Source organism: Phoxinus phoxinus (assembly GCF_949152265.1).
Source record: "Phoxinus phoxinus genome assembly, chromosome: 16".
Lineage (NCBI taxonomy): Eukaryota > Metazoa > Chordata > Actinopteri > Cypriniformes > Leuciscidae > Phoxinus > Phoxinus phoxinus.
This window is the reverse complement of record NC_136891.1, coordinates 31,103,370-31,125,340: the sequence shown is the minus strand read 5'-3', so window position 1 is coordinate 31,125,340 and position 21,971 is coordinate 31,103,370. Positions and strand designations below refer to the sequence as shown.

Below are 21,971 nucleotides of genomic sequence, written 5' to 3'. Positions count from 1 at the left end.
GGAGAGACTTTCAGAAGAAGCACAGACACACTCGCTCGTTGAAAATATCAAGTCTCTTCAGAGACATCGACGGTTGGCTCTGAAGCGAAAGACTAATAGTGCGTGCATCCACTTCCGTATTTATAAACCTGCGCTGCAGGGCGGAGCGTGAGATGTAAAGCTTGCACGCAAATGTGCATTGTCTCGTTTTATTAATACTCGAAGATGACAGGCTCCCTAAAGGCTGATTTATACTTCTGCGCCGTAGCCTCTACGCAATAGACTACGCATTGGTTTTCATTTATACTTCTGCGTCCTTGTCCGCGTTGACGCGCAATTACACATGCAGAGTGAGTATGTGAAACCCGAGGGAGGGGTTCTAGCAGACCAATCACAGCGCTTGCATCCGCGTACAATTGACGCGTTGTTAAATTTTTGGAGAGGTGCACGTCACGGTACTGATCCACTTGTCCGACACGAATGTCGTGTGATGTCGCGACGCCTCCCCAAATGTGTACGTTGATGGGCGTTCCTCTAGTTTACCGCTATGGGCGTGGTTTGAGCCAGCGGCCAGTCTAGATCAAAGGACCCACGAGAGACTTCCCCCCGTCTCCATGTGCATGCTTCTATTGGATAGCCGCGTCGCGTTCAACGGAATTCATTTGCATAAAGATGGGCATCGGCCAGCTTTTTGACGCGCGGCATTTTTTTTCAAATGAAGTGCCGCCTTCCCGGAATGCTTTGCGGGCACGTCAAAGTCGCTTGACGTCACCCATAGGAATATAGTGGAGTGCAGCGCGACAGAAGTGTCGCACAGACAAGTGGATCACCGCCGTGACAAATGAAATTCCGTTGAACGCGAGGCGTCTATCCAATAGAAGCACGCACATGGAGACGGAGGAAAGTCTCTCGAGGGTCCTTTGTTTTTGACTGGCCGCTGGCTCAAAACCACGCCCATAGCGGTAAACTAGAAGAACCATCAACGTTCACATGTGGGGAGGCGTTGCGACACCACATGACATTCGTGTCGGACAAGTGGATCACCGCCGTCAGGGTACGCCGAAGGGTACGCGCGCTACACACAGCCTACGATGTAGCTACGGCGTGAGTTCGACGCAGAAGTATAAATTGGGCTTAAATAAGCGTGATCCCAATCAGTCGACACATCGAACATAAGCGACTGAAAGGGAACCCATTTTAGCCATTTTGGTTAGTTTCATCTCTCTACATGTATATATCTTTCAAAAAAAAAAAAAAATACATCCACCTTACCATTCAAAGGTTTTGAAACACTTGGAAACTTGTGTCCCAATCTGACCTTAAAGGGTTTAACCTTAAACTAACCCTTTAAATCATACAGAGATTGGGAAATATAGACAGAACTGTGCATGTCACATAACCAGGATTTGCAGGATCCAATCTGCATTTGGTGATCAAAAGTAATTGTGTTAACAATTTTTAGTCAAGGTTATTCACAAAGGAGAGGAATTGATTTGGTGACGCACACATTTAATCTTATCAAATACCATCAAGAGCCAACCTTGATTAATATCTACACTCGTCAATCAGGCCAAAATACAGATTTGACACTGTTTCCTCTGTCAAAAACTGATACAGTGGATGAAGATGTCATTAAATAAATACACAGCCAAATGTGCTGTCTTTTTCCCTACATCATTACGGAATAAATTTATAGCCCACGTTTTTTTCATCATGTATATGGTTTCCCCAGCAGCCGAGGTTCTTGGCAAATGATGTCAGCCACACTTTGTGTTATGCCATAGACAGATGGGTCAGTTGTCATTTTGAAATATTTCAAGAATTGTTTATGTCCTTTTAAGGCATGAGGCTCTAAAAGCTATGTCTCACATATACAATAGCACATATCTGTAAACATTCACGGTCAAGAAAAAAAAAAAGACAATTTAACAGGATTTACTGTTGGCTATATTTTTATTTTATTTGATCTAAAGGCGCTTGAGTACATGCCTCAGCTACATAAGTCTAGTCACAGCTTTTCACTCTAAGTATTTTCAACGGCCTCTTGTGTGAAAGGACAGATGGTGGGAGTAACAGAGAAGGAGAAAGTGGAAAAAGCCAAATAAAAAGTGTGAACCTATTTTGGGGTTTTCTAGCATCACATGCATGCAATTGGTGTAAATAAATCAATAAAACATTGTGTTTTTCCTTAGGCATTTGACATGATGACCAGGGTGCCTGTCTTAAATATATCCACACATGCCACATTCGAGTGTGGATGGACTGGAATAAGGAATCAGCAAGAAAACGAAAGATTTTATAAGGTCAGCCAGATCGAACAAACCATAGTCGATGAACTCATCAAAGTTCAATCTTAAGCCACTCTGGACAGAGGCATCTGTTGAATGCCTAACAAAATGGCTAACTAGAAGTGTCTTGTGGTTTATCTGAGCCTACTCATGAAAGATTAATTTGGTAAAGAGGAGTGACAGTCAATGTCTGTGCTAAATGACAAGTAATGAAGCAACTACAAAAGGACCAGGTGGCTGTGAAGTGGTGTAAAGTGCACCTTCAAGAGGACCGAGCCTGTAAACATATGACTGGAGTGGGTGGATGATGTGTTATGGAAACTCTCCATTACTGAAGTCGGCGTGACCAGCTCCCATGAGGACCAGACTCCCACAGTCGTGACAAACAGACCTGCCTTAAAAGGACATCATGAAAACCAGACTAAATCAGAGGGGCATAAAATGAGAGACGGGCTCTCTGGGTCTGTGATCCAAGACAGAACGCTGCTGTTTTGGAACATATAATTATGGATAATGGAGAAGAAATTCAATTAGCTGGGTGTAACGGAAACAGACTGCGGCGTCAAAGATAAGGCCATTTTTTGAGAAGTCATTTCTGATTTTAAGCAATTCTAAAGAAAGTTTTCTGAAGAAATTCTTCATGTTATAAGGGTTGAAATATATTTTACGCAAGTACGTGAATTAAAACCAGTAATCATTTATTTGTCATTCTGTCATTAATCTGGATTTTCTTAGGTAAGTTGCAATATACATACTGTACTAACTTTAGCAGCAAGGTTCTCTTCAACCTGTTGCTCTGCCATGTTTACCTGATGCTAGAAAAACTCAGTGGCAGCATCCGAAATCACATACTTCCCTATAAAATAGTCGACAAAAACTTGACAAAAGATGTCCGAACTCCGAATTCACAGTAGCCTACTCATAAAAAAGTAGGCAAAAAACTACCCGGATGACATATAGCCTACTTCTTCCGACGAGATTCTGAAGTGTGCATACGATGGACACTTTATGAGGCCACGGGAGGGGATTTGTTAATGGCAGTGAAGCGATGCAACTGACGCTGATAGGCAGGGTTGGGGGGGTTACTCATTACAGAAACTTGAGTTACTTAATCAGATTACTTTTTCAATTTACAACACAATATCTAAGTTATTTTTTAAAATAAGTAACACTAGTTTTACTCATTTATTGGCAATAAAGTGAGGAGGTGCTGTGGGCGCTGTGGTTATTTAAGTTCTAGACTAGGCCTAAATGTGAACATTCATTTACTCATCTCACTTGCACGAAAACATTCAGTATTCCTCAAAATGAATAAAAACAGTAACATGCAATCTCAGAATTTTATGCAAAACTTTTATAATTTTAAATGTCTCACTTTATGTCTGCGTTTATGTAGGCTATGTTCACGTAGCCTATAGTGAATAGCCTACCGCTGTGACCCGGTAAAATATTAAAGATAGTTTTGCCTGCCAATAAAGAGATTATAGTAAACCGACCTGAAAATCGTTTATAGATTTAAATAGAAAAATTATATGTCAGCAATCATGTATGATTCGTTGATTTCTAGTTCAGAATCAAAATAAGATTCATTCGGACAGTTCACTCACGGACTGAATCGTTTGCAGCGGCACTCCGAAATCGTAGGCTACGGGTTTCTTTGACAGAAAACAAAACTAACATTGCCGAGGTGAACCTATGTAGGAAACAAACTTGTTTGACAACGATGAAGTAGCTCTTAATTGCGCATGCAGCTTGTGAACGAGTCTGAATTGCAGCAGTTCTATGATAGCATAAAAAAGAATATTAAATATTTAAACACTTTTTTTTTTTTTTTTTGGATGGAGGGCTAGACTTTGTGCCCTAGACTGTAGCCTATTGTTGAAAGGCTAGAAATGGAGGCTGTAGGCTTTAGGCTAGATACTTTAAATCACTCACAATATATAATGTGATCTGAGAATACGTAGCCAAGACTTGTAATATATTACTTATTTAGTAGTAGACTGAATTTTGTCAGCCAAGCAGACACAATAAGCTTCTTAAATGCACTGGGGCACCTCATACATAACCTGTAATGTGGTATAAAAGTTACAAACGCATTGATAAGAATAAACAGTGCCACCAAGTGGATAATAATAGAATAACATGAAAACACATAAACAAAAGCAGGCAGCGTGTGCTTTGTGCTTCCACTAAACAAACATGCTGAGGAAATACAAGCTAAGCTACATGATGACAGGGACAAAATACATTAGGTTCACTTGCCACTTGCCAAAAATGTCTCTTAATTAAGAATTTCAAGGTATAATACAAAGAGTTAATAGAAAAGTAGCACATTACATTAATTTACATTAAATACGAAAGGCAATATACTTTAAATCCGTCACATTTGTTTGGTCTGAAATATAGAATAATTCCACATCTCTAATCAAGGGTCTTTTTATTAAACACATTCTAGTCAGGTATTTCCCCAAAGAGAACCAAAAGTTCCTTTCCATGCTAAACTAATTTGGTTGGACAAATACAGAGTTTGTATGCGTCACAGTGAGCACCGCAAGGCATCTAGAGATCGTTTCCAAAACCACAAGCTCATTGGCTGTAAAGGCAGTCAAGCTGTTGGGGGAACATGTAGGCATTAAAAGGCTTTTAACCAGACATAAACTCATTTGAAAGCCTGATAGGGCCTGTTTTTATGCAGATAATTATAGCAAAACACAGGCTATTCATGCGAGGGATGGTTTTGTGCTGATATCTAGAGTTTGGGATAGAAGTGGCCTAATAACATTTAGGGATACAACACTCCAAAAGGAGATGTCTGATGAGTTTAAAAGATCATTTAAAAGCATTTTAATGCCTATATGTTCTAACAGCTTGACTGCCTTTGCAGCCAATGAGCTTGTGGTTTTGGAAACAATCTCTAGACTGCCAAAAAATACTGTAATTCAGCTGTATAAATCCCTAAGATCATCTCCCCTAAACCTAACCTGTAGATTGTGGTATATAAAAAAGCACCTCTAGAACTTCAGGCCGAATATTATGACAGAAATGTCACCATCTAGAGGTTAGTGATGGCACTACCCTGGAAACAAACAAACACTGTCAATGCTCGTTCAATTTGACCCGTGTGTTTGATTAGTTCACTATGTTTTTACTTTCCTACAGATCTACACAGATCACTCCTTGTTCCAACTTTGCACCTTATTTTCAAAATAAGAGTCGTGGCTTTCTACTTTTCTTTTGCAAACACTTTTAGAGGGCACAGGTAGGATGATTGGTATCAATGCTAATGCACATGAGCTAATACACGACTTATAATAATATATTCCATTACCACAGCAGACAATGCAGCCAAAAGGAATCAGCAAAGCAAGCCATTGACATACACACTCCAGAAAAGTGATATGTAATCGAAAATGCATGTTGTTGTTAAATTTGACAAATGAAGCTCGCAGTTGTAAACAAAGTTACATAAATCTCACAGCAAATAATGCACCAAATTATAATTCGAACCCTTTAAAAATAATTTTGTGGATTTATCTTAGCAAGTTATTGTGTTTGATATGGTTGGTTAAATAAAGGGATAAAATATCCCAGATGGGTTTGGAGTGATCATTTGCATGGCAAATATTACACTGCCATTGTCCAACAGTCAGATGGCTATAATAATTCAGCAGTCAGCCTGCATCTGACTTCAGAAAATAATTAATATGATAAATGAATCATTGTCAAATTAAACAGTAAATACATCCGATACAATATGTTTTGCATTCCTGTTTGCTAGAATTTCATGTCAATTACATCAAACAAATCACCCATTTTTAAACTTTTATTTAAATCCATCCTTTTTAAATCCAAGAAAGTATGAAACACTGAAGGAATTTTTTTAAAATATGAACAAAACCTAGTATTTGCATATATTCCTTTTAATATTTCTACCACATTTTTTCACGATAGGTTTAGATCACAACACAACTCAAATACGTTTGAGCTGTTTGTCTGTAAATTTATATTACTCGCTTGCTTTGGTCCTTATATACTCTATTTGTTTGATAACCCTTCACAAATGTGACTACTGATGAAGAATAGATGTAAAACCCCACTGTAACACAGTCTTGATATACTTTTACAAAATCAATACATTACGTCATTAAGTTACCTTAGCCTGAATAGGCCAGTTGACTTGAATGTGGCAACTTCTTTCAAACAGAAGCATAGAGCACCAACTCTCCAAAGTTTAGCAGACTGCCTGCTCTTAATCCAACCATTTACTGCACCTAGATGAATCTGTATGATCTCATGGCCACGTTGATGGCTCTTATTGATCGCAGCTCCAAAAATCTGCTCTGTGGCCTGTATGAACACCATGTAATTCAACTTTTAAAAACACAAAAACAAACCAACCTGGTAAATTTCACAGGACAAGATAACAATTGCAGAAGTGCTTTTTTATTAATAAAAACATGTAATAATTTACCCTACACCCTTGTGCAAGCATTATTTGCATTTTCACATACTTCACATCAAGCCACAATAACTCTACATGGTGTGAAATATTTGAAATGTTAAGACCTCTTATAAGCCGATTTAAGTTTTATCTGGATCCTAAACAAAAACACATAGCTCAATTGCTCTGAATAATAGTCACATGGTCCTTATTAGAAACAGATACTGTAGTTTGCGTAAAAACTGAGACATTATAAATCTGTTTATATGAATATTACATGAATATCTTTGGGATACTGAAATAACTACACACAATAAATGTTGATTTACTCCATTAAACTCTGTTCACATCAACTCTGTGAATGCACAATAAATTAGGGTTGAATTTACAACAGTTTGCATAGATTCCTGGGTTTTGTATGAGTGACGGTTAAGCATGGACAGCTAGCTGAAAGGCATCAACAAGAGTGTTTTTCTTTGCTTTTTACAGTATTTTTAGTGTTCTGGTGCAAGGAAGGAAAAGTGCCCGCATACTATTAGCAATCTATTCTCCTTATTATATCTGTGCTTTAAAGGGATAGTTAGCCTAAAAGTAAAATTCTGTGATCATTTACTCACCCTTGTGTTGTTCTGACTTCTTTCTTTTGCAGAACACAGAAGATGTTCTTAACAATGTTTTCATCTACACAATGAAATTCAATGGGGTCCAAAACAAGATTAGACCCTGTGGACAAAAGCCGTCTTTAAAAAGCAGACATTTAAAAAAAAAAAAAAAGTTGTGAAACCAGTCCACAGAAAAAGAGTCACATAGGTTTGTAAAACATGAGGGTGAGTAAATTACGACAGCATTTTCACTTGGCTAAACTATATTTTTAAGGGAAATTGTATATGGAGCATTATGACAGGTAATGGCACCAGAGCTATTTGAAATAATGATGAAATTGTAGCAGTATGTGCTTGAATCTATGCGTTCACAAAAAAAGAAAGAGCACCACCAATAACATTAAAAAAAACAAATAACCCCTTTGACAAAATGTATCTTAAATACTAAAGTTAAAATGTTGGTAAAACTTTCAACTTAAACAATCCAATTTGCACCATTATTAAAGCTTTATGAACAGATATTATTAATTGGATGTAAAACTAATAGCCATGGGTCAGTTTCCTAACTACAAACCTATATAGCATTTTCAACTGAAACACCACTGATAGTGTGATTTAGTCGATATCTAGACTTAACTAGTGTCTGGATATCCATCTTTAAGTATAAGAAAATGAAATCAAAAGCTTGAGGCACTATATCCCACCAAAAACATTGAGTAAGACATCCAGAATTTGCATACACATAGAAAGTGCAGTTGTAAAGGTTACAATTGGTGTCTAAGTGCATAGATTTGTTCTCACATTTACAGTATGGCTTATTTCAAAGATTCAAAGGTTGCAGAGAGAGGCCTCTCATTGTCTCTTGGTGTGCTTGGAGTTGTAGTGGCTCCGCATGTCTTTCCGGAGGCGGAACTTCTCTCCGCAAACGCCACAGATGTACAGATGCACATCCATGTGCTTTTCCAGATGCTCTGCGCTTGGGAAAATCTGGAAACACACCTGGCAGATAGTCTCTCCGGCGGATAGGTGAGAGATCATGTGTCGCACATGATCATGTTTAAGGAACGTACCTTGATCGCACACAGGGCAGACGTACCGCGCCATTCCCTTGTGCATGTCAGTGTGCAACCGAAGCTGTCGTTCGCGCAGAAACTGTTTCCCGCAGGTCTGACAGGTGAACTGCTTTTCCTTGGTGTGCACGGTGTAGTGCTCTCGTAGGTGACACCTTTGGTAAAAGCCTTTGCCACAAATTGCACAGAAATGCTTGCGCCGATGGTCTGGCTCGCCGCTGTCTTCCAACAGAACGGGCCGGAAGGGCTCCTGTTCCGGACAAGACAACGTATGCTCCACTGCAAGACTTTCACTTTCAAATATCAACCCACAGAGCGGACACCGAAAGCCCAGGTCGGCTCCTTCCAGCAAGCTTTCATCCATAGCCTCGGCATCTTCAAGTAGAAGCGAATCCTCACCTGGGGAGTCCGTCTCGGCTCCTTGGGGTTCACCACAGCGCTCTGCGTGCTCCTGCAGCTGCCTGCCTTTAATGAGCACTTGGCCGCACCTTCCGCAGGCGCAGATATGTCCCATGTGGCTGGAGATGTAATGAGCAGACTGATTCTCCTCCGTCAACAGGGTTCCGCACAACTCGCATGGAATGCACGCACCATCTTGCTTTTCCTCTTTGATCCGGTGCACCTTTGGATCCGTCTCTAACCCTGTGCTTTGGCCCTCCAAAGCATCCATGGCGGATACTCCAGCCTCTTCCTCGCTGTCTGCAAGATTGTCTTTGTACGCCCTGGTACGAAATTTGCAGCTCCCTATGTTATGGTTCCCTACCTTCACGACTTTTATAGTTTCCAAATCGCTCTCGGAGTCATTGTCTCGTTCCACTTTAATGGTTATATTCCTGGAGAAGGCAGCTTCAGTGTCCATGCCAGTGGCGACGGACCTGATCACAGTCTCTGCATCCAGCTTGTGGTCTGACCAGTCCTCTTCGCCCTTGCAAACTGCTCTGTGTTCATCTGTACCCTCGGAGTTCGAACTCTCGGCTTTGCCAGCATCACCGTTACCCTCTTTGCCGGCTTTGGGCGTCTGGAAAGCTTTGCGATTGGTGCATGTGAGGATGTGTTCGATGAGCAGCTTTTCACAGCTGAACACAAAGCCGCAATCGTCGCATGTGTATGTACGTCCAAACCGAGGGCGTTCTTTCATGGCAGAGCTTCGGCCTGAAGTTCTCTTCCTCAAGTCACACGGCTGGTCTACAACAGTCTCTGAGTGTGGCTGAGGGTGTGGAATGACCACATCTTCAGAAGGCCTGACAGTTGAGATGTTAATGGTTTGACGAGCAGTTGTGGTTGAGGCTTTTGCTGTGCGTTCATTCTCAGAAGGGCTTGGTCGCTGCTGCTCAAACATTCGAACGCCAAACATCATCTTGCCTCCAACCACGCTGGATGAGGACAAGGAACTGGACGATGAAGAGGACGACGCAGATGACGAGGGTGTCAAATTGGACGTTCGGATGTCTCGGAGGTCCTCGAGTGAGTCTGGGATGTAGTACATTTGTAGGTAGGTCATAGATGATTTCAGCTCCTCAAACTCATAGTGATCCACAACGATTCGGCCAAGGTACATGAGCTGCAGGATGAGATCGAAGCACTCTGCGCTGATCTGCATGTTGCTGAGATCAAACCGTGCAGTCCCCTGCTGATCCCGGATGAACATCATTCTGAAGTAAGAGCTGCAGGCTGCCAGCACGGCCTTGTGGGCCCTGAAATAAATGTCCCCTATGGCAATGCAGCAGTCACAGAGGAAACCCCATTCCCTTTGGTTGTTGAGCTGCTGCAGGACATGCTCACTGTGGCTTGGCCTTGCCATTACCCTGTGAACAATCATAAAGAAACACATAGTATTAGTAAGACCCAAGTTTGAGGAATCTTCTTTTTCACAGGTGCCCTTTGGCCATTACCATCATGATAATGTATTGATTTGGAAACTAATTGTAGATGTTCAAATGAATGAAACAATGGAGTTCTGGTGTCTCTACGTTTTTAAAAGTTTAACTATTTTTAACTTGAAATGTCGTGGTGTCAAAAAATTATAACACTCACCATGACAAGATACACAAAAACAGCAAAGACAAGTGAATGCATATGCCTGCTTAAAAACAGGTTGGAAAATAGAAAACAACTATGAGAGGGTTTTATTATGCAAATTTTCAGCTGAGGAACAGCACACTAATTCAAAACATTTTAAATTGTGAATAATTCTTGCAATTTAAGATAACTGTTTTGATTTCAATACATGAAAGCTGAATTTTTCCAGCATCATAACTCTTTAGTGTCACATGATCCTTTAGAAACTATTCTAGTATGCTGATTTCGTACTGATCCCTAACTTTTGGACAGTAGTGTATTGTGTAAAAATATAGATAAAATAGTAGCCTAAAACTCATTAATAAACTAGATACATAGTCAGTATACACCTAGTCGACATAAGTCATTCACACCTAGATGTAAAACTAAGTAATTTGGCAACATTAAACAAATATTTGCACTAGGCTATATTGTAACCAAATGGGCAACTCATCAAGTAAAAATTTACTCAAAGGAGCAAACTTGGTCAATAAACTCAATTGATATGGCTATAATAATTAATGGAATCTACAATAGCCTATAATTAATTAGCTTCAAATTTAGCTCGTTTCCGTCGTTCACTTCCATCATAAAGCCAACGGAGAGGTTTACATCCCGCCCCCGCGTTCTCATTGGCCCATTTCAGAGACAGAATCATGCGGGCGTTGTGGCTGTCAATCACACACCGCACTTAAAAGTAAAATCAAACTACTTGGACAACACACAACAGATCTGACCACACGATCGCCCATAGTGTCAACATTAAGTTTTAAAAGCATCTGTTACTCAAGAGACAGCAGAACAGAATATATCTGACCGTTGTCGTAGGGAGATCTCTCACGCAAGCATGCAGTGCCACCCCCGCGCAGCTTCCCGCACATACGCTATGAGCTTCACATTACTGCAGCTCGTGTTTACACGCAAAACACACGGAAAATACTCACCGACGGTAATGGGCGCTAACTTGTAGCGAACGACAGAATTCGAGTTAAAACACAGAGCGAAGAAGTTCCACCTCTTTTGCCTTCGTCCAAGCGAAAACTTGGGACGAGAATAGCTAATCTCGAGGGCGAAGCCCCTTCTGTGTAGCGCGGATGAAAGAACTTCCGCACAGTCGCTCTGCGAGCTCTATCACCGCACTGAGATCCGGCCCCGCTCACGCAAATCCAGCCCGCCCCAGCACGCGCAGCACAGTGAAAATGCAACCAAACCATGTATGAAAATATGCTCTTCAGGACGAATGCGGTAACACTTGTGTTGAAAACGAAATACAAATGTAATATATATCTTACATTTTGCAATTCATTCAGCAAGAACTGGCCTACTTATTTCGTAGTAGTTTTATAGGCTAATGTAATTCTTATATAAATAATAAAAATCGCTACCACCATGACAAACATTGTGGGGAACTGAATTTCTCCAAAATAAGTAATTGAAATTAGAAATATTACTATTTTTGTAGGCCTACATTCATTTTACATCAGCTTTTTAGGTAATTAATACATGTTGTTTACATTTTTACATTTGATATAATTACAATTCTCAAACATTACAAAAATATAGGCTAACTTAATACAAATATTTGTACATTCAGTCAATTGACTGCTATAGCTATTGTTTTAAGTCTATAATAATCTGTGATAGGCTATGTTTTACAGATGAGTTTAAAGATGTAGGCTATCATTTGTCAAGTAGGCTATTTAAGTTGTTAGAAGTGTCCCTATGTTTCTGTGATAAACTAAAACAATTTCATGAGCGCCTCGGGTGGTCTGTCAGACTCTTTTGCAAACCTGGATTTGCTCTCTCGTTCATGCAAGTTTTCAAATGTTCTTTGATAATTTTCGTCTAGCGAGTTTACCACACTAGATAGAGATTGCATTGTCTATAGCCTACTATATTATACTGGGCCTGATTTCGACATAAAATAACAAACACGAACGAGCATTTAAATACAGGCATAGCGTCTGCAAATATGTTTTCACTATGCATGCGTCTGGATCAGCTAATGTACAGTACGGTCACGTGACGGATAACAAGCTAAGCCGTCAATCGCATGAAGAACCGCGAGACCATAAAAGAGAATTTTCCTGCTGCAACAAACACGAAATTATTATCCGTTTCTCTCATATAGTTGGTAAGATTGCATTTTTTGACCGCGTGAATGCATTATGTCTGTGCTTTGGTTAATGCATGTTTTGTTGGCCAAGGTGCATGAAAGCGGACACCTTTTCTTCGACAACACTTGATCGGTGTAGACTAGACGTGTACAAATGATTATGATTCTGTCGCGGGCAAATCTGCTGGGAGTCAGACCACGCATGTTACAGAAGCATGAACTAAATAGCGCCTACACGATATTTTGTGTAATATCCATTCGTTGACATCTTCCTATGCGACGCTTGCTGTTTGTAGCTAAATGTCCTTTTGTGTAATGAAATATAAGAATCACTGTCAGGTATTGTCTGGTTAGGTCTGCATGCAAAGATTTTAAAATGTTGCATTAGTCTGTAACCATTAAATACAATCCAGTCGTCGCTGCTTATCCGTAGGTATTACGTAGGCTATAATTGATACAATGATTCAAGATGTCATTCTTTGATTAAGTTATAGCGTATTATAAGAAGAACGTGCCGCTTCAGAAGAAAATTATTCCTATAAAATCCCCAAATAGTAGCCTACCTGTAAATAATGTAAGAATGTAATTTACACTTGCGTTTCAATGTAAAGCAAAAACAAAAAAGGCAATCCTCTCCAGATGTAAACATCTGGTATGTCTCAAAATTTGTTGTATGTATTTATAATATTATGGCCATTTTGATCGCTAGAGGTCGCCAGTTACACAGTTAACTTCATTGGTTGGTTCTTTCACTGGTCTATCATGTATAACTATGCATCTGCGGGACAAGGACACAATTGTATGTCCGAGAAGATAAGAAAAAGAGAAATATAGTTCAAAAGTATGTGCTAAGTCCTTTCACATGTAATATTTGTATTTCTGTTAGACTCATGCATAAAAAAAAATATAAAAAAATGTCATGCCTATAAAAAAAAATATTTGTAATATTTTTTTTACATTTTTCAAATATTTTTTATGATATTCGTTAATATATATATAAAAAAATTCTTAAGGTTGCTGTATTTGATATGAAAAAACAACAGCTTTTCATAAAATTTAAAAATAAGTGGATTTAAATAAAAAATGTAGAAAAAAAAATCATACTGACAGAAAAGAGATGTAAAATATGTTTATCATATAAGAGGATGATTTTTAAATAACTCAGTAAATACAAAAGATACAACATTTCTTTTGCTATAATGTTGACTAAATACACTACACTGTATTAATATAGGTAAACGCCATTATTACTGATACCATCATTCAAGGTATGCATAGGAATTTATTTGGTTGAAATCTGTCTTCTACCTATGTATGTTCTATGTAACAGGTTGAGATGGACGTGTCTGGTCATAGTCTGTTCCTCCTGCAGCAGCTGAACGTCCAAAGGGAGTTTGGCTTTCTGTGTGACTGCACTGTTGCCATTGGCAATGTATACTTCAAGGCTCATCGTGCAGTCCTCGCTGCCTTCTCAAACTACTTCAAAATGATCTTTATCCACCAGTCCAGGTTAACTAAAGCTCTAAAACTACCACCTGTTGACCTTATCTTGAACATAATAGTACTGAATTGAAGGGTGCTTAATAGTCTGATAATCAAATAAGAATGTGGAGGAAGTGATTGATAAACAATAAAAGTTGTTGCATGTTAATAATAATATTAAATATAGACCAAATTACAATTATTAAACACAATTAGTAGAAAATGAATACATTGCATATTGTGTTTTTAATGGACTGTCTTGCTTTTTTCAGTGAGTGCATCAAGATCCAGCCCACAGATATTCAACCAGACGTCTTCAGCTACCTGTTACACATCATGTACACAGGCATGGGTCCCAAACAACCTGTAGACCAGGGCAGACTTCAGGAAGGCATTAAGTTCCTCCATGCATACCAGCTCTGCCGTAAAACAGGCGAGGGTGGCCCCGATGCATCCTCTGACCCCATCCGTATGTCCAATCTGTACGGCATCCAAATCTCTTCGCAGCTGGCCAATAAAGAGAGCTCGGGCCTGAAGGCTGGTGGTTCACGGGACCCTGAGGACAGCTGCTCCAGCACTAGGGCTGATCGCACACATGGCCGTTTAGCTCTCGCTGTAGGGCTGGAGGGCATCGCATCTGAGCGACAGCCTCAAAGCTTCCGTGCCGCGTCCTCGGTCGCCTCGGGGGATGAATCTGACATTTCGGCACGGATCAAACAGGAACGGGTAGAGGAGGAAGAACAACAGGAAGGCGACAAGGAGCTTTGCTCTCTCTCCCCAGCCCAGGTGAGCCCATGTCAAGCCAGTCTATTCAAAGACGGTCCTCTAGCGCTTTTGTGTCCCCGGTGTGGTGAACGATGTCTGTCACCCGAAGGCCTACAAGAGCACCTTTTTACCCATACAGCCTGTGCCCTCGAGCCTAGCGGTCAGATGGAAGGCCCTTCAGAGGACAAAACTGGGGAGCACACGTCCCTGGAGGAGAGGCGGCTTCATAAGGAGCGCATAGACTCTGGTAGTCTGGAGGAGGCCCTACGGCAGAGCCAGGCCCTGGCAGATGAGCTGGCTGTGGAGCTCAGGCGAGGCGGCGGGACCGGACGGAGCGGCAGCCCATTGGCAGCCTTCACGCGAAAGCGCAAGATGGCCTGTGCCGTCTGCAATCTTCGTTTCTCGCAGAAGAGCCAGCTGCAGGAGCACATGTTCTCCCATGTGGGCAAGCCACTACGATACCATCGCTACAGCCGCTTCTGCGGGCAGCTGCTCCACGGCTGCGAGGGCCAGCCTGATATTACCGCAGCCACGGGAGAGGACGCAGCCAAAGACACTCAGGATAATGGCAGCTCCTGCTACTCACTGGACTCTGAGGTCTCTCAGGAGAGCGTGGACGCAGTGACTGTGGAATGACGTCGTGTTTGACATATATTCATGTGAACACACAATGTAAGGTAAAGGAACGTTCTGGGTTCAGTAAGTTAAGCTCAATTGACAACACTTGTGGCATCATTTTGATGAACACAAAAATACATTTCCACCTGTCTCAAAAACAAAAGAGCAAAAATCTGGGTTAGAGTGAGACACTTTGAAAGTGAATGGGGTAAATCAATAGTACAGCCTCAAGACGTAAAAAAATTACGTTACCACGATTTTAGTTTGAAAATTAAATCACTTACTATCCCTTTCTGTGTAAAGTTATACTATATCTATGCCATTTGTTTTAAAGTCAACAACAACAGGCACATGTTGACGAGCGCTTGTGTGGGGTTAAGAAATACCTGCAACCCAAATTTAAAAAATTGATCGGTCATAACTTCTGGAAAGAAATCGCGTAGACTTTGGAAGGATAACATTTATCCTTAGAAAGGCTGTGTTCAGCTGTACTCTAATGAAAAAACCTATACCAAAATGTATTTAAAATACATTTATTTCACACTTAGTACAAACCATTAACATATTTACTGACTGACATATCACTTGATTGCTGATATAAATATTATAATGAAATTTTATTTGGAGTACTTCTTTATTGCACAATGCACATTTCTTAATACTAAGCCTAAAATGTGTTTTAACATCACTATTAGTAAGGATAGTATGATCTCTGTATAATATCAGTCTAAATGCAAGTTACAGTGTACTTAAAGTATGCAATAGTTCCACTTTAGCACAATCAAATATACTTAAGAATAGGTACGATATATACTTAAATATACTTAAGACTTTAGTTGGACGTGTTTCCAGATAACTGAAGTGTATTAAGTACAAAATTAGTTGTTCCAATTTAGCAAACCATAAGTATATCAATTTAGTAGACCAACAGTACGTACATAAATATGTAAATGTATTTGTAGTATACTTAGCAAAAATACAGTTTGGTGTATTTACTTTTCACTAGGCTGTATTTTGTGCTTAATGCTGCAAACCCTAAAACTTTCAAACAACTTTTAAGTTTCATTCCAAGTGCCTTACCATAATGTCGATTTTTGCTTTTTTAAACATACAAGTCGAAATTATGTCTTGTGCAAAATGCCAAAAATGCTGTCGATTGAGTTGAACTTGTATTGAACACAGAATATTCCTTGACTGAATTTTGTTTTTTGACTCAGCACTTCTGTCCTGTCCCAAAAGTCTCTGCCAGTGTTAAAACATAAAATATAATTTTGTTTAAAACTTAGTGTTGATGATTGTAGTGTTGATATATAATGATGTTGCTGACTCTTGGATGACTGAACACTGTTGGATCAATTATATATACAAAGTATTAAATCGACAAGCACATGCGCAGGAAACTCAAATAGCATTATAAAGTGGCAAATTTGACAAATCAATTGTAATATTTGTTTTTAGAGGCCAGTTTAAGCTAATATAATGTTATTATTTTTTTGTTCATTTTTGGGTTGTGGCCTAATGAGTGAAACTGACTGTGCAAAGAGTCTAAATGATTTCTTCCCTAAATCGAATTTCCTACAAAACGGGTTCAGTGCCTTAGAATATATTTTGCCAAACATCTCTGTAAAGAAAAGCACTTAAACTATTGCTCAGCCTGTTGAACCAAATCCAGTTGTTTTTCATTTTCAAGTTAACAGTGAACAGTGCCTATTTGTGCAAAGTTGTCCAAGACTTCTACACAACCAGAATAATCTATCAAATGAATGTGAGCAACTGGTGCTTTTCTAAAAGCTTTTTGATGTTGAAGGACTTTCATGATTATATTGTGTATGAAACTGGGGCAGTGCATAACTAAGATGGGACAATGCCACTGTAAATGTCTAACAACAATTCTGGACAAAAACAGCAATGGCACATACTGTAGTTTCCAGTCATGTTTCAAACACTGAGACATGACAAAACGTTTTATTTACAATGATTGATCAACTTTAAGACATCACTGATGGTAGACATGGTTTCTTTGTGCTGTATTTGAACTGTCAAATCACCACTTTTTGAATACTCAAATTGAGGCTGGTGTACTGTGATGAGTATTTTAAATCAGCAAAACTTGCGTTGTGTTATTTATGTGACTTGTGTTGTGCATTTAAACAGTCCCATTTAGTTTTATTCATCACCAGCACTCAGTGCCATTGTGTGATAATGTGTTTGGTTATTTATTTATTTATTTTTTTAAATAAATGGCACATTGAATAAACTGCGATTTATAATGTATCTGCTTTGTTTGTATACTTGTCATTGGTTTTAATGGTTCACCCCTAACATTAAGATTCTATCATCACTTGCTCATCCTCAAACCCAAACCTCCTGCATGACTTTATTCCATTACTTTTAACACAAAAGCAGCGATTCCGATGAAATTACCCGGAACAATTTGTCCCAGGAACTTTTCCCCCCAGACCTGTTGCTGTCTGCGGTTCAGTACCGTTAAGATTAGGCAAATTAGTCTGGTGACGTAGTATGACTGCGGGCGACTTTCCAGTTCCTGCTGGATACAGCGCCCAAGTCCCAACCCCCGAAAGTTCCTGAAATTTGAAAAAGTAGGGCACTACATTTGGAGCAGGGACTTTTTTTTTACCCAAAACTTCATTTTAGACCCTGGTCCTTGAGGTCGAAACACACGAGTACCATCCCAAAGTCCCTAGAGGGAAAGTTCCTGCAGAGGAAATGCGGCTAAAACATTTTATACAATGAAAGTCAATTTGGACCCCATGGACCTTCATTGCATGGAGAAAACAGTTGAAACATTCTTCAAAATATTATTTTTTGGTGTTTCGCAGATGAAAGAAAGTCATACAGGTGTGCAACAACATGAGGGTGAGTAAATGATGACATAATTACAATTTTCAGGTGAACTATCCTAAAACGGACCATCTTGTAGTAGCATCTTAGTGCCACAAGAGAGTAGCATGTAGTCACAAAAGCAAACCTCTTCCCTGCTGCCAACTCTGGCATCCTTATCTTCAAGCATTACTCCCAAGTTTGTCATACAGTCACTTCACATAACATCTAACAACTTCACTGTAGGCTTCAGGGTCTCATTTAAATATGAATTGACTAACCGATACACACACCTGGGTTCTCAGACGAATTATTATCATAAAAACCGTTGCCTTAACTTTTACACAGCATAAGCATGTGGCTCGGTGGCTTCTTGGAATCATGTGTGAGATATTCATTGCTATAGAAACTAGACTGCAGTAACATCGGAAATAATATTGCAGTATAAAAAATATGAACAATAAAAGGTAGATTAAATACAAAGTGTAAATAATCATAAAAAGAGGTCAATCATGCAAACAAAATTACAGCATTTAAATCACACAGTGAAAACAAACTTTTCCACAATCTGACATCAATCACATTTCCAAATGTGTTTATACATGCGTCATCTTACATTTAATGAAATTCCTCTCCTTTTTTTATGCAACTTTAAATATGAAATTCACCCGCTAAATAAAGCATGTGAATATGTGTGGTTACGCATGGTCCAAACGTATCTGATTTTGCTGCTGCTCGACTGTGAGCTGTTCCACAGCACCGCGGATGGCTGCTCGCACCATTGAAATTGCCGTCTGAATCAGTAAGGTCTCATTACATCGACCGTGGTCATGTTCAGTAGACACATTTAGGTCAGAAGGATGTAGTGTGTTTGTTATTTTTAAATGTTGCCAGGACCCATTCATTGTAAGACCATCGAACTGTGGTGCCACATACATGTTCTCTTCCTCTAAGTATGCATGCTCTATAGTAATCACTGGCCTGCATTTTGTATCATTCTCTACAGTCTCCTTATTTAAGACTAGCAGATCACTACCTGATGTTGTGGCCGGAAACTCAGAGTCGAAACTACAGCCACTGCAACATGACAGAGGAACCGCAGAAGTTTGTAACACCTGGTTTTCTTCTTTTATACTCACATCTTGGTCAGGACACATTTCCTGCTCAATATTTATGTTAATGCTCACATCTGCACTGAATGTAAATGTCTCTGGAATGCTTTCTGCTTGTATTTCTTGTTCTTCCTTTTGGTTCTCTTCTTTCTTGATACCGGGAACGTCCATAACAGCTGCAGGGGATTGATTCAGTTGAGCAGCTGCTTCTTTTTGTGTTGGATTGTGAGCACTACACTCAAACTGATCAATAGGAGGTGCTTTCTTCCTTCTTGGAAAGATGCGATAGATCTTTTTAAATGTCAGATATTTTGGTGCTGTTATCTCCTGAAACACCATGTCACCGCCTTGCTCTTTACATACCCTTCCTAGACTGACATTGGATGTGGCCGATCTCTTAGAAATGGGCCACACTGTGAAGAAAACTCTCTTTTTACTTTTTCCATTATTATTGTTTGCATTACTCAATTTATTCTCACACACAGAGTTGCACGTGTTGTGTTGAGAATTGTTTTTGTTTTCTGTTCCGTCTGATTCCTTCCTCCTGCCACACCTGAGGAGTGAGGAAAATGTCCTCTTAATGGATGTTTTTGAAGTGCTTCTGGTCATGTCCGTTCTACTTTCCATATTTTTATCTTTGCTTTCACTCTCCTCCAGTGTTACAAGAATTCCTGAGGTATCTCCTGGAGCATCTGGTTTGGTTTCCATCTCCTCCGAGGCTTTTTGAGGGCTGTGGTGGCTAATAAGTGAGGATTCATGGTCTTTGCCATCACTGTTCTCTTGATCATTATTCTCCACTGTGCCATCACAACATTTCACTTGTCTTTGCCTCCTCTGTGATTTACCTTCAATCTCCTTTGATTTTGACTTCCCCAGCAAAAGCCTGGGTGGACCCGTGAGTTTTCTCTTCAAGCCCACCTTCTCCTGACAGTCTGGTAATTCAGTCTCTTGTGTGGACATGGTTAATCAAACAGGACTACAGTCAATAATAGTTCTCACTGGCAATATTGGATCAATTACATGAGCGGGTGTTTTCTCCACTTACATATTGTCTGCTTAAAGATGTGGAAATGCTGCAAACCAACAGAAAAACATTGTATTACTGAAGTTAAAGGCTGCATTTCACTTGTTGGTTGAATCATATTCAGTGACTTATTTGTCTTTTTATATATCACGCATTTAAAATGTGTATCTTTGAGTAACGTTATATCTTTTTTTATTCAGAGACGACACACGGTGCAATGTTTACAGCACAAACAACAAACTCGCATGGGTGTGACACCAATGCGAAGTCTCTTTATATGAAAACATCTTAAATAATTCAGGCTAACTTATTCGTTTTGCTAACCGGTTCTAACAGTAAAAGTTAACTATAAAAATACTATTATGGCAAATAACAACTTCATCTCTTTAAATTAGAGGCGACATGAATAAATAAAGATATTTCAGACTCAACTCTGTCACAACTCGACGACTAAAACGTTACTCCAATTAAAAACGTAGGCTATTTTTGTTTGTGACAAATGTAAACGGTCATTACTTTTGCATCTTACTCTATGGTGATGCCAAAAATAGGCTAACTCGTGCGAAGAACAACATGGGCTAACTTAGATTTAAAAAGTGGCACAACAACGTACTCATTAATGTTAAGTTAAAACACCTACCTGTAAAGTGAAGAGCACGACTTAAACTTGTCACTGTTGTGGCGAAGAGATTCATGAGCGTTTATTAATCCTCTCGCAGAGTCTGCTGATCTGCCGCGCGCAGAGACTTGCGCTGACACTCTAGGTTACACGCCTATCGGTTTCCATGACGACCAGCTGATTGACGCTTTATGTGAGCGTGCCCGTCATCCATCCAATCAACACGGCGGAGGCTCGGCTAATGTGAAGATTGATATCCATCATTCCGACCACATACACAATTTCCTGAAACGATTACTATTTTGCCATTTTTGTCCACACTTAAACGTCGAGAATGCACTAAACTGTACATTTATTCAACTACGTTTGGCCCTTGAAACACTTTTCACACGTTCATTAGTTTAATATATCTACTAACAATGGCAATGACAGTTGACATTGTTTTAACACTTTTTGATTATCTGATAAAATGACAACTTCATTGGAAATGATCAATTTAATATTTATTATTATTATTAATGTGATAATCACCTTGTTTTTTCACACATCCTGTCTTTATTTAATCTGATCAATTTTGTCTCCTTGGTAACCAAGTAGCCTACCAAGATTTGATTAGGCTACTTATTTTATGGGCAAAATTGTTGGTCTTGATTAGATGAGATGATTGTAAAACTGAGGGACAGTTCTCTCTCTCTCTGATTTATGCTATTTGTAGGTTAATAATGACCTTGGCTCACCTTGGACTGTTAAAAATAGGTAATATTCACTTTATCAGTTCAGTCACCCTCAAATGATCACAAACAAAAATCTTTAATCTGGCATTTAAATGAGACGTCCATGATGAGCAGATGGCACACAGAAATTAATTCTTATTTGGAAGCTCGCTTGATGTTTGCAAAAGACATATGTGCAAATACGACCTGTTATCTCATTTCCCCTGCAGGGTCTTCTTTATA

The 21,971-nt window shown here is 39.5% G+C and overlaps 3 protein-coding genes across 5 annotated transcripts; 1 reads left to right on the top strand and 2 right to left on the bottom strand.

Moving 5' to 3' along the window:
* Positions 1 to 6,081: 6,081 nt before the first annotated feature.
* On the bottom strand, positions 6,082 to 11,673 carry zbtb1 (zinc finger and BTB domain containing 1). The gene is made up of 2 exons (XM_079639174.1): positions 11,383 to 11,673; positions 6,082 to 10,185 (listed from the first exon to the last, which is right to left on the bottom strand). Exon 2 carries the CDS (start codon positions 10,179 to 10,181, stop codon positions 8,163 to 8,165), a length of 2,019 nt encoding a protein of 672 aa, XP_079495300.1. The 5' UTR covers positions 10,182 to 10,185; positions 11,383 to 11,673; the 3' UTR covers positions 6,082 to 8,162.
* On the top strand, positions 11,614 to 16,311 carry zbtb25 (zinc finger and BTB domain containing 25). 3 transcript variants are annotated; one of them, XM_079639178.1, is made up of 3 exons: positions 11,614 to 11,652; positions 13,927 to 14,063; positions 14,309 to 16,311. In XM_079639178.1, the coding sequence occupies exons 1-3, from the start codon at positions 11,638 to 11,640 to the stop codon at positions 15,435 to 15,437; spliced, it is 1,281 nt and encodes a 426-aa protein (XP_079495304.1). In that variant the 5' UTR covers positions 11,614 to 11,637; the 3' UTR covers positions 15,438 to 16,311. The 3 variants fall into 3 exon arrangements, with proteins under 3 accessions (XP_079495304.1, XP_079495303.1, XP_079495302.1); XM_079639177.1 differs by lacking the exon at positions 11,614 to 11,652 and adding an exon at positions 11,684 to 11,714 and having other exon boundaries at positions 13,885 to 14,063; XM_079639176.1 differs by lacking the exon at positions 11,614 to 11,652 and adding an exon at positions 12,363 to 12,572 and having other exon boundaries at positions 13,885 to 14,063.
* A 199-nt stretch (positions 16,312 to 16,510) lies between these two features.
* LOC307012473 (uncharacterized protein) lies at positions 16,511 to 21,181 on the bottom strand. Its single transcript, XM_079639175.1, has 2 exons — positions 21,037 to 21,181; positions 16,511 to 20,445 (listed from the first exon to the last, which is right to left on the bottom strand). The coding sequence occupies exon 2, from the start codon at positions 20,330 to 20,332 to the stop codon at positions 18,959 to 18,961; it is 1,374 nt and encodes a 457-aa protein (XP_079495301.1). The 5' UTR covers positions 20,333 to 20,445; positions 21,037 to 21,181; the 3' UTR covers positions 16,511 to 18,958.
* Between the last annotated feature and the right edge of the window lie 790 nt (positions 21,182 to 21,971).